The 12,437-nt window shown below is 48.5% G+C and overlaps 1 protein-coding gene across 4 annotated transcripts in view; it reads right to left on the bottom strand.

The window, feature by feature from the left end:
* LOC116977436 (ral guanine nucleotide dissociation stimulator-like 1) overlaps positions 1 to 12,437 on the bottom strand; it is a 227,567-nt gene that overhangs the window by 2,047 nt on the left and 213,083 nt on the right. For 3 of the 4 annotated variants that reach the window (XM_033027868.1, XM_033027864.1, XM_033027867.1), the window contains exons 15-16: positions 6,409 to 6,537; positions 2,140 to 2,268 (exon numbers count right to left, since the gene is read on the bottom strand). In XM_033027868.1, the coding sequence (XP_032883759.1) occupies positions 2,140 to 2,268; positions 6,409 to 6,537 (258 nt within the window). The remainder of the gene's footprint in view (positions 1 to 2,139; positions 2,269 to 6,408; positions 6,538 to 12,437) is intronic. The other variant, XM_033027866.1, reaches the window with a different exon arrangement.

Raw genomic sequence — 12,437 nt, forward strand, 5'->3', positions numbered from 1 at the left:
ATAAATAAGTGAAATTAAATAAGTGTTATTAAAGTTGCCAGGGGTAAAAGGGATGAAAAAGGTTGGCAACCCTTGTCTAGGACCAGAGCCTCAGAATTAAAGGACATTCCTTTAAGAAGATGAGGAGGAATGTCCTTAGCCAGAAGGTGGTGAATCTGTGGAATTCATTACCACAGGCAGCTGTGGAGGCCAACATTGGATATTTTTTAGGCGGAGATTGATAGAATCTTGATTAGAACGAGTGTCAGGGGTCATAGGGAGAAGGCAGGAGAATGTGGTTGAGACTGAAAGATAGATCAGCCATAATTGAATGGTGGAGTAGACTTGATGGGGCGAATGGCCTAATTCTGCTCCTGTAACTTATGAGCGAGGGGTCAATGTTAACTGAGGTGTTAACATATGATGGACAAGTAAATGGGATTGTGGTGATGTCCATGATACAGAGAGTATTGCTCAACGTGGTGAAATGATGCACTGTCATTCCATAGAAGCTTACTTTAGAGATATAGCATGGAAACAGGCCGTTCGGCCCACTAAGTACGCGCTAACCAGCGATCACCTGTACACTAGGTCTAACCTACTCACTGGGGCAATTAATCTACACACCTGTACGTCTTTGGAATGTGGGAGGAAATCGGAGCACCCGGAGAAAACCCACGCAGTCACAGAGAGAACGTACAAACTCAAGTCCCACCTGCCTGCATTTGGCCCATATCCCTCTCAACCTTTCCTATATCCGTACCTGTCAAAATGTCTTTTAAATCGAAGATAAGACACAAAATGCTGGAGTATCTCAGCGGGACAGGTAGCATCTCTGGATAGAAGGAATGGGTGACGTTTCGGGTTGAAACCCTTTTTCAGACTGATGACAGGGGAGTGGGCAGCACAGAGATAAAACATAGCCAGAGACAGTAAGATTAGTGGGAGAACTGGGAAGGGGGAGTGTTGGAGAGAGAGGGAAAGCAAGGGCTACTTGAAGTTAGAGAAGTCAACGTTCATACTACTGGGGTGTAAGCTGCCCAAGCAAAATGTGAGGTGCTGTTCATAAGTTCATGTGATAGGAGCAGAATTAGGCCATGTTGCCAATCAAGTCCACTCCGCCATTCAATCATGGCTGATCTATCCCTCCCTCCTAACCCAGTTCTCCTGCCTCTCCACATAACCCCTGACACCCACACTAATCAAAAATCTATCTCTCTCTGTCAGTTTGAAGAAGGGTTTCGACCTGAAACGTCACCTATTCCTTCTCTCCATAGATGCTGCCTCACCCGCTGAGTTCCTCCAGCATTTTTGCCTACCTTCGATTTTTCCAGCATCTGCAGTTTCTTTCTTAAACAAAAATCTATCTATCTCTGCCTTCGAAATATCCATTGACGGCCTCCACAGCCTTCTGTGGCAAAGAATTCCACACAATCACCACCCTCTGACGAGCAGCAATTGTGAAACCAGTCTCAGACAACTGGGTACCTCCAAACACCCTAATGTCAGTCCTCAGGAATTATACATGTTTACATGTATCCAACATTGCTAATTCTGATCAATGTAGTGAGCTGCAGCCAATGCTCACGCTAAACCCACTCAATTATTTAAACTTCTTTAAACAGATCTCCTGGCATCAACTTCAAGGAAGCTAATTCCAATTTGATCGCCCAAACCACTGGGCCTGATTATGGAGGAGGCCCAGGACAGAAAGGTCAGTGTGGGAATTTTACAGATTGTATGCCTTGTTGTCATCTTCTCCCCCGCCAACAATTAACTATTGTAGTCTGCAGAAGGGTCCCGACCCAAAATGTCACCCATTCCTTCTCTCCAGAGATGCTGTCTGTCCCGCTGAGTTGCTCCAACATTTTGTATCTACCTTTGAATAAACCAATCTACTATTCCTTGATCATCATCTGCTTTCAAATGTCTTCCATATCTCTCGTTTCCCTCACCCCTGACTCAGTCTGAAGAAGGGTCTCGACCCAAAACGTCACCCATTCCTTTTCTCCACAGATGCTGCCTGACCCAGAGTTACTCCAGCTTTTTGTGTCTATCTTCTGTTCAAACCAGCATCTGCAGTTCTGCTCCTTCCTACACATCAATGAGGGACCGTGCTCTCTGGGTTAACCAGATGCAGTGTTATTTTATTCTACTCACAGACTGAGACGCTTCACCATGCTCTTCCTGGGCTTTGCAGATGTGGGACTTGTATCGGTGGTTGGTTCGATTTCACACGATTTACTAGAGCAATCTGTAGTCAGTACAGGTCGGAGACAGGTGGGAGAACTGGGAAGGAGGAGGGAATGGAGAGAGAAGGAAAGTAAGGTTTACTTGAAGTTAGAGAAGTCAATGTTCACACCGCTGGGGTGTAAAGTACCAAAGTGAAATACGAGGTGCTATTCCTCCAATTTGTGCTGGGCCTCACTATGACAATGGAGGAGGCCCAGGACAGAAAAGTCAGTGTGGGAATGGGAGGGGAATTAAGTGTTGAGCAAACGGGACGTCAGGTAGGTTTAGGCAGACTGAGCTGATGTCTTTTAAATATTCTTATAGTACCTGCCTCAACTACCTCCTCTGTAAGCTCGTTCCTTGTATCCACCACCTTCTGTGGGTGAAAAAGATGCACCTCAGCTTCCTAGTAAATCATTCCCATCTCACCTTCAACCTATGTGCTCTGATTTTTGATTCCCAAACCCTGCGTAACATACTGCATTCACTTTATCTATTCCCCTTATGATCTTGTACGTGCCTCAAAGGTCACCCCTTACCCTCCTGCACACCAAACCTGCTCAACCTCTCCCGATGGCTCAGGCCCTCAAGTCATGACAATTTCCATCGTAAATAGACACAAAAAGCTGGAGTAACTCAGCGGGACAGGCAGCATCTCTGGAGAGAAGGAATGGGTGACGTTTCGGGTCGAGACCCTTCTTCAGACATCCAAAGTGAATCTCGATACAAATCAAAAGCACATAAATTGACAAGGCCGTAAAGTTTAATTGGCCATGTGGAAGGTGAAGTGGCAGGATATAATTAATGCTGCTGCACAAAACCCTTTGTCGAGAATGTGTCGCAGTCATTACTTAAGAAAGATTGCAGCCAAAAATACCTTGCGCATTCTAAATGGCCGCATAATAAAACAGAGCGTCTATTAATCAATTATTACACGCTGCAGAGTAGGAATAATTGATTACTTCATCGGTTGCTTGAGCTCTGCATTATTTCCCCTCTGTGTGATGTACGGAAATAGCTTAAAATAGTAAGCCATTGGTTTCACATGGATAGTTCGATAGTTGCGGTGAATTTATAAATCAAAGGACCTGCTCAAAGAGAGATACAGCGTGGAAACAGGCCCCTCAACCCAACTTGCCCACACCGACTAACACGTCCCAGTTACACTAGTCCCACCTGCCTGTGTTTGGTCCATATCCCTCTAAACCTGCCCTATCCATCCAAATGTGTTTTAAATCTATATTACTAAATCTCTGTTCTTGACCGCGTTTGGCCATCTGTGCTGCGACTTCTGAGAGAACGTCGCCACCTATGGCCGTCATTTTTGGCCACCTCGCTCAGAGCCCCCCTCCGCCGCATGTGTGCCGAGGATTTTTCCCGTCGATGAAAAATGACAGATATATTAATGTTTTTACAAAATTCCCCATTCTCTCTGCTGCCCCTGCTGGAGGGAGGGGGAGAGACTATAAAACCAGGAAGTGGTGTGCCTCAATCAGTCTCTGCAAGTGGTGTGCCTCAATCAGTCTCTGCAAGTGGTGTGCCTCAATCAGAGCTCTGAATAACACTGAACAAATGTCGCCACAGCTGTGAGTGCCCATAATGTGGTTTGAAAATGAAAATATGGTTAGTTTGAGGAAATAAGCACTGCCTGCAAATGGTTGTTTGGGTTGAAGTAAAATGGCACCCCCTCTCTCTCTCTCCCCACCTCTCTCTCTCCCTATCCCTCTCTCTTTCTCTCTCTCTCTCTCCCCGTCTCTCTCTCTCTCCCCTCCTCTCTCCCCCCCATCACCCCCCTCCTCCCCTCTCTCCCCCTCTCTCCTCTCCCCCCCTCCCTCTCCTCTCCTCCCCCCCTCTCCTCTCCCCCCTCCTCTTTCTCTCTCTCCCCTCTTTTTCTCCCTCTCCTCCCCTCCCCCACAATCCCCCCCCTAAACCCCCCTCCCCTCCACATACCCCTACCCCCCTACCTCCCCCTCCCTGCTCCCCACCTCTCCTCCTCCTCACCTCACCCCCCTCTCAGCACACCCTCTCTCCCCCTATCCCCCCCCACTCTCCCCTCCCCTCCCCCCTCCCCACCTCACCCCCCTCTCAGCACCCCCTCTCTCTCCCCCTCACTCTCACCCTCTCTCTCCTCCCCCACCTTTCCCCCCTCACCCACCCTCCCACTTCTCCTCCTCTCCACCCCTCATCCCTCTTGCCCTCTCTCTGTGTGTCTCTCTCTCTGTGTCTCTGCCCCTTCTCTCTCTGCCCTAACTCTTTAACCCCGCCACCCCCAGCCCCACCCCCTCCCTCTCTAGATGTGACTGCAAGTTGGGGGCTACGCGTCAGTAGATAGGGTGGTTATGGGGTAAAAGGAGCAAATTAATAATATTAATATAATATCAAGGGGGGTAATTAGCGTGAGTGCGGGGGGGGGGGTAGTTAGTGTGTGTGACGCTGCATGCCACCTCCCCCCCCACAACTGCACGTTGGGGGAACAGACCCAACGGGTCTGCACTTGGTCTAGTATTGTTATAATCCCTGCCTCACCTACCTCCTCTGGCAGCTCGCTCCATACACCTTCTACCCTCTGTGTAAAAAATTGGCTCCCTATTAAATCTTTCCCCCCACACATTAAGCCTATGTCCTCTGGTTCTCGATTTCCTCAACTCTGGGCAAAATGCTCTGTGCATTTACCCAATCTATTCCTTTCATGATCTTATACACTTCTATAAGATCAGCCTCCTGCACTCCATGGAATAAAGTCCTAGCCTGCCCAACCTCTCCCTATAGCTCAGGCCCTCGAGTCCTGGCAACATCTCATAAAACTTCTCTGCTCCCTCTCCTGCAGATTGACATCTTTCCTCTAACAGGGTTCATATGTGAAGCATAATGGACGGGTACATGGATAGGAACGGTTTAGGAAGGTTATGGGCCAAACACAGGCAGGTGGGACTAGTGTAGATGGGATATGTTGGTCAGTTTGAGTAAGTTGAGCCGAATGACCTGCTTGCATGTTGTGTGACTCTAGGCAGGAGAGATAGTTATCCAGTGTTGACTGAATCCATGAGTGGCTATTCATCCCAACTCCGGGAAAATACCTCAAACACTAACATCAAGCAGTGCGCATACGCAAACACACACAATGTACAGGCCCACCACCGATTCTGTGGCAACTGGTGGTCCAGACAAAATTACGAGTGTGCTCTTCAAAAGCCCCAGGAACTCTCCCCGAAAATATGGTACCCAGGCCAGGTGAGGCGGCTGATCTTAACCTCATCGGGACTTCTGTGCCGATCGGCGGGATGAATTTCCCCCCTACGGCCAGAGCCGGCAGATCCCTTCCAATTGCCCACTTCCACGGCCAACTTTGCGGGCTGACTTCTCAGTCCACCGGTGGCCTGTTCCAGTACAATTGAACTCCCCTCGGAGACCATGACCTCTTTTTGTCCGGCAAAAAGGATAATCCAGAAAGGCTCTGTAACCAAGGGTGCCGGAAAATCGGTGGTGGAACTGTACATGGCAGCATCTTTGACTGGTTGCATCACGACCAGGTTTGGCAACACGAAAGCCCAGGTAAGAAGGAGATTATAAAAGGTGGTGGACACTGCCCGGTCCATCAGGGGTACTGACCTCCCCACCATCATACGGTACTGAGAAAACAAGGCCTGTATATCAAAAGCTCTATTCACCATGGAGGGCAATGTCCAAGATCAATGAAAAACCAAAGATAGACACAAATGGCTGGAGGAACTCAGCGGGACAGACAGCATCTCTGGAGAAAAAGGGCAGGTGACGTTTCAGGTTTGATTACACTGTCCTGATTAATTTTACTGATTGTATGCCTTGTTGTCATCTTCTCCCCCAAAATGTCACCCATTCCTTCTCTCCAGAGATGCTGCCTGTCCCGCTGAGTTGCTCCAACATTTTGTATCTACCTTCGAATGAACCAATCTACTATTCCTTGATCATCGTCTGCTTTCAAATGTCTTCCATATCTCTCGTTTCCCTCACCCCTGACTCTCAGTCTGAAGAAGGGTCTCAATCTTAAACATCACCCATTCCTTTTCTCCACAGATGCTGCCTGACCCAGAGTTACTCCAGCTTTTTGTGTCTATCTTCGGTTTAAACCAGCATCTACAGTCCTGCTCCTTCCTACACATCAATGAGGGACCGTACTCTCTGGGTTAACCAGATGCAGTGTTATTTTATTCTACTCACAGACTGAGACGCTTCACCATGCTCTTCCTGGGCTTTGGAGATGTGGGACTTGTATCGGTGGTTGGTTCGATTTCACACGATTTACTAGAGCAATCTGTAGTCAGTACAGGTCGGAGACAGGTGGGAGAACTGGGAAGGAGGAGGGAATGGAGAGAGAAGGAAAGTAAGGTTTACTTGAAGTTAGAGAAGTCAATGTTCACACCGCTGGGGTGTAAAGTACCAAAGTGAAATACGAGGTGCTGTTCCTCCAATTTGTGCTGGGCCTCACTATGACAATGGAGGAGGCCCAGGACAGAAAGGTCAGTGTGGGAATGGGAGGGGAATTAAGTGTTGAGCAAACGGGACGTCAGGTAGGTATAGGCAGACTGAGCTGATGTCTTTTAAATATTCTTATAGTACCTGCCTCAACTACCTCCTCTGTAAGCTCGTTCCAAAAAGATGCACCTCAGCTTCATAGTAAATCTTTCCCATCTCACCTTCAACCTATGTCCTCTGATTTTTGATTCCCAAACCCTGCGTTACATACTGCATTCACTTTATCTATTCCCCTTATGATCTTGTACGTGCCTCAAAGGTCACCCCTCACCCTCCTGCACACCAAACCTGCTCAACCTCTCCCGATGGCTCAGGCCCTCAAGTCATGACAATATCCATCGTAAATAGACACAAAAAGCTGGTGTAACTCAGCGGGACAGGCAGCATCTCTGGAGAGAAGGAATGGGTGATGTTTCGGGTCGAGACAAATCAAAAGCACATAAATTGAGCATAAAAGGCCGTAAAGTTTAATTGGCCATGTGGAAGGTGAAGTGGCAGGATGTAATTAATGCTGCTGCACAAAATCCTTTGTCGAGAATGTGTCGCAGTCATTACTTATGAAAGATTGCAGCCAAAAATGCCTTGCGCATTCTAAATGGCCACATAATGAAACAGGGCGTCTATTAATTAATTATTACACGGAGCGTGCTGCGGAGTAGGAATAATTGATTACTTCATCGGTTGCTTGAGCTCTGCATTATTTCCCCTCTGTGTGATGTACGGAAATAGCTTAAAATAGTAAGGCAGTGGTTTCACATGGATAGTTCGATAGTAGCGGTGAATTTATAACTCAAAGGACCTGCTCAAAGAGAGATACAGCGTGGAAACAGGCCCCTCAACCCAACTTGCCCACACCGACTAACACGTCCCAGTTACACTAGTCCCAGCTGCCTGTGTTTGGTCCATATCCCTCTATAACCATATAACCATATAACAATTACAGCACGGAAACAGGCCATCTCGACCCCTCTAGTCCGTGCCGAACACATAATCTCCCCTAGTCCCATATACCTGCGCTCAGACCATAACCCTCCATTCCTTTCCCATCCATATAACTATCCAATTTATTTTTAAATGATAAAAACGAACCTGCCTCCACCACCTTCACTGGAAGCTCATTCCACACAGCTACCACTCTCTGAGTAAAGAAGTTCCCCCTCATGTTACCCCTAAACTTCAGTCCCTTAATTCTCAAGTCATGTCCCCTTGTTTGAATCTTCCCTACTCTCAGTGGGAAAAGCTTTTCCACGTCAACTCTGTCTATCCCTCTCATCATTTTAAAAACCTCTATCAAGTCCCCCCTTAACCTTCTGCGCTCCAAAGAATAAAGCCCTAACTTGTTCAACCTTTCTCTGTAACTTAGTTGCTGAAACCCAGGCAACATTCTAGTAAATCTCCTCTGTACTCTCTCTATTTTGTTGACATCCTTCCTATAATTAGGCGACCAAAATTGTACACCATACTCCAGAATTGGCCTCACCAATGCCTTGTACAATTTTAACATTACATCCCAACTTCTATACTCAATGCTCTGATTTATAAAGGCCAGCACACCAAAAGCTTTCTTTACCACCCTATCTACATGAGACTCCTCTAAACCTGCCCTATCCATCCAAATGTGTTTTAAATATTGTTATAGTCCCAGCCTCAACTACCTCCTCTGGCAGCTCGCTCCACACACCTTCTACCCTCTGTGTAAAAAAAGTGGCCCCTCAGGCTCCTATTAAATCTTTCCCCCCACACATTAAGCCTATGTCCTCTGGTTCTCGATTTCCTCAACTCTGGGTAAAAGACTCTGTGCATTTACCCAATCTATTCCTTTCATGATCTTATACACTTCCATAAGATAAGCCTCCTGCACTCCATGGAATAAAGTCGTAGCCTGCCCAACCTCTCCCTATAGCTCAGGCCCTCGAGTCCTGGCAACATCTCGTAAATCTTCTCTGCAGCCTCTCCTCCAGATTGACAACATCTTTCCTCTAACAGGGTTCATATGTGAAGCATAACGGACGGGTACATGGATAGGAAAAAAAAGGGAAAAAGATGGCGCATGCCTGCGGCAACATTTTGCTAACAGCCAAACAGAAGAGGATTATTTACAGCTACAATCAACTTACCTGGATCAGAAAAACAGCAGAAATCAGAAAGAAGGCAGTAAGGGACAAGCTGCTAGTGGACTTGAAGGCACTAGCGATTTCGCGATCTCCCTCAGCTGCAGGAGCCCCCGACTGCAAGTGTTCCCTCGATCGCTGGAGAGCACCCGACCCAACTGGGGATCACACGTACTGTACCTAGAAACACCGGGAAGACCTCCGGAGTCAATGGGCAGGATTTCCCAGGAGCAATGGAGTTGGATTTGCTGATTATGAGGGAATCCCCAATCGCAACGGAGCTTGAGCTGCCGACTATGAGTTCCAGTGCAGGTTCGCAGAAACATCAGGTACAGTAAGAACAGCACCTGGAAACAACGGGGAGGCCTCCATTGTGTCCAGAAATGTGGCCGACGGGCAGGACTTCAAGCCAGACTGAAGCACAGGGGACCTCGGCCCCCTCTCCCTACTATCTTACTGGCCAACGTACAGTCCCTTGAAAATAAAGTGGAGGACTTAAAGGCAAGGCTGCTTTATCAAAGGGAGCTGAGGGAATGCTCTGTGTTCTGTTTCACAGAGACATGGCTCACCCCCAGCTCCCAAGACTCAGCGGTCCAGCCTGAAGGGTTCTCCATCCACCGTATGGACCGTACACTGGCATCTGGGAAAGGGAGAGGTCTGCCTCATGGTCAACTCTGCGTGGTGCTCAGACGTGGCAGTCCTGTCCAACTCCTGCTCTCCATACCTCGAACATCTGGCGGTGAAGTGCCGTCCCTTCTACCTCCCAAGGGAATTCACCTCCGTTATCCTGACCGCGGTCTACATCCCACCCCAGGCAGATGTCCGTCTGGCACTGGAGGAGCTGCACGCCGTGGTCAACAAACACCAGACGTCTTACCCCGAGGCATTTACCACCATTGCTGGGGACTTCAACAAAGCCAACCCGAAGAAATCGCTCCCTAACTTCCACCAACATGTCTCCTGCTGCACCAGAGGACCTAACACCCTCGACCACTGCTACACCACCATCAAGGATGCCTACCGCTCTATCCCTCGCCCTCACTTCGGTAAATCCGACCATACCGCGGTGCTGCTTCTTCCTGCAATTGAAGAGCGCACCCCCAGAGGTGAGGTCTGTACAGAGCTGGTCGGGGGGGGGGGGGGGGGGGGGGGGGGGGGGGGGCAGAGGAACAACTACAAGACTGTTTGGAGTCTGCAGACTGGGCAATGTTCAGGGACTCGGCAACGGACCTGAATGAATACGCCACAGTCGTTACAGACTTCATTAGGAAATGTACGGAGTATTGTGTTCCTACAACAAACTTCCGAGTGTTTCCTAACCAGAAGCCTTGGATGAACCATGAGATCCGCACTCTTCTGAGGACCAGATCCCGGGCATTCAGGTCTGGAGATGCGGAGGTCTACAAGAAGTCCAGATACGACCTTGGTAAGGCCATCAAAAAGGCCAAAAGGGACTCCTGCTCCAAACTGGAGGATGAGACGGATGTTCGACAGCTCTGGTGGGGCTTGAATGCAATCACCTCCTACAAGGCGAAATCAGGAGGCAGCTCAAATGCCGGTGTAACATCACTCCCTGAAGAGCTCAATGTGTTTTACACACGCTTTGATAGCGAGAACACTGATGTGCCTTCCCGAGCCCCCATTGGCTGTGATGGTATTTCAGTCACAGTCACAGTCACAGAGGCCGACGTCAGGAAATCCTTCAGAGGGGTGAACCCTCGGAAAGCGCCTGGACCTGATGGTATACCCGGGCATGTTTTAAAAACCTGTGCGGGCGAACTGGCTGGAGTTTTTACGGACATTTTCAACCTCTCACTTCTGAGGTCTGAGGTTCCCACCTGCTTTAAAAGGGCATCAATTATACCGGTGCCCAAGAATAGCAAGGTGACGTGCCTCAATGACTATCGACCAGTGGCACTAATGCCTGTGATGATGAAGTGCTTTGAGAGGTTGATTATGGCGCAAATCAACTCCTACCTCGCCAAAAATCTGGACCCTCTGCAGTTCGCGTACCGCCACAACAGATCAACAGTGGATGCGATCCCATTGGCTCTCCACTCCATTCTGGACCACTTGGACAACAAAAACTCATATATCAGGCTGTTATTCATTGACTACAGCTCGGCATTTAATAATGTCATCCCCTCCAAGCTGGTTGCCAAACTCACAGATCTGGGTCTCTGCACATCCCTCTGCAATTGGATCCTCGACTTCCTCATTCACAGACCACAGTCTGTTCGTATTGGTGGAAATGTGCCATCCTCGATAACAATCAGCACGGGAGCACCTCAAGGCTGCGTGCTCAGTCCCCTGCTGTACTCACTCTATACTCATGACTGCGTAGCCGGACATAGTGCGAACTCCATCATCAAGTTCGCCGACGACACCACTGTTGTGGGACGTATCACTGATGGGGACGAGTCAAAGTATAGAAGTGAGATCGACCGATTGACCAAATGGTGCCAGCACAATAACCTGGCTCTCAACACCAGCAAAACCAAGGAACTGATTGTGGACTTTGGAAGATGTAGGATGGGGTCCCACAGTCCCGTTTATATCAAAGGGTTGATGGTGGAGAGGGTCACGAGCTTTAAATTCCTGGGCGTGCACATCTCTGAAGATCTTTCCTGGTCCCAGCACACTGATGCAATTATAAAGAAAGCACATCAGCGCCTCTACTTCCTGAGAAGATTACGGAGAGTCGGTTTGTCAAGGAAGACTCTCTCTAACTTCTACAGGTGCACAGTAGAGAGCATGCTGACCGGTTGCATCGTGGCTTGGTTCGGTAACTTGAACGTCCAGGAGCAGAAAAGACTGCAGGAAGTTGTAACCACTGCCCAGTCCATCATCGGCTCTGACCACCCCACCATCGAGGGGATCTATCGCAGTCGCTGCTTCAAAAAGGCTGGCAGCATCATCAAGGACCCACATCATCCTGGCCACGCACTCATCTCTCTGCTACCATCGGGCAGAAGGAACAGGAGCCTGAAATCTGTTACATCCAGGTTCAGGAACAGCTTCTTCCCCACAGCCATCAGGCTATTAAACTCACCATCAAACAAACTCTGAACTGTAACAGCCTATTGTACTTTATCTGTTTAGTTATGTGTATATTGAACTGAACTGTTCTGTATTTTTGCTTACAATATTCTGTTGTGCTGCAGCAAAGCAATAAAACTCTCTTGACTCTTGACTTGAAGAACGGTTTAGGAAGGTTATGGGCCAAACACAGGCAGGCGGGACTAGTGTAGATGGGATATGTTGGTCAGTTTGAGTAAGTTGGGCCGAATGACCTGCTTGCATGTTGTGTGACTCAAGGCAGGAGAGATAGTTATCCAGTGTTGACTGAATCCATGAGTGGCTATTCATCCCAACCCCGGGAAAAGTACCTCAAACACTAACATCAAGCAGTGCACATACGCAAACAAACACAATGTACAGGTCCACCACCGATTCTGCGGCAACTGGTGGTCCGGACAAAATTACGATCTTAAAATGTCCCCGGAACTCCCACCGAAAATGTGGTACCCAGGCCGGGTGAGGCGGCTGATCTTAACCTCATCGGTACTTCTGTGCCGATCAGCGGGATGAATTTGCCCCCTG

This window comes from Amblyraja radiata, chromosome 10 (genome assembly GCF_010909765.2).
Source record: "Amblyraja radiata isolate CabotCenter1 chromosome 10, sAmbRad1.1.pri, whole genome shotgun sequence".
Lineage (NCBI taxonomy): Eukaryota > Metazoa > Chordata > Chondrichthyes > Rajiformes > Rajidae > Amblyraja > Amblyraja radiata.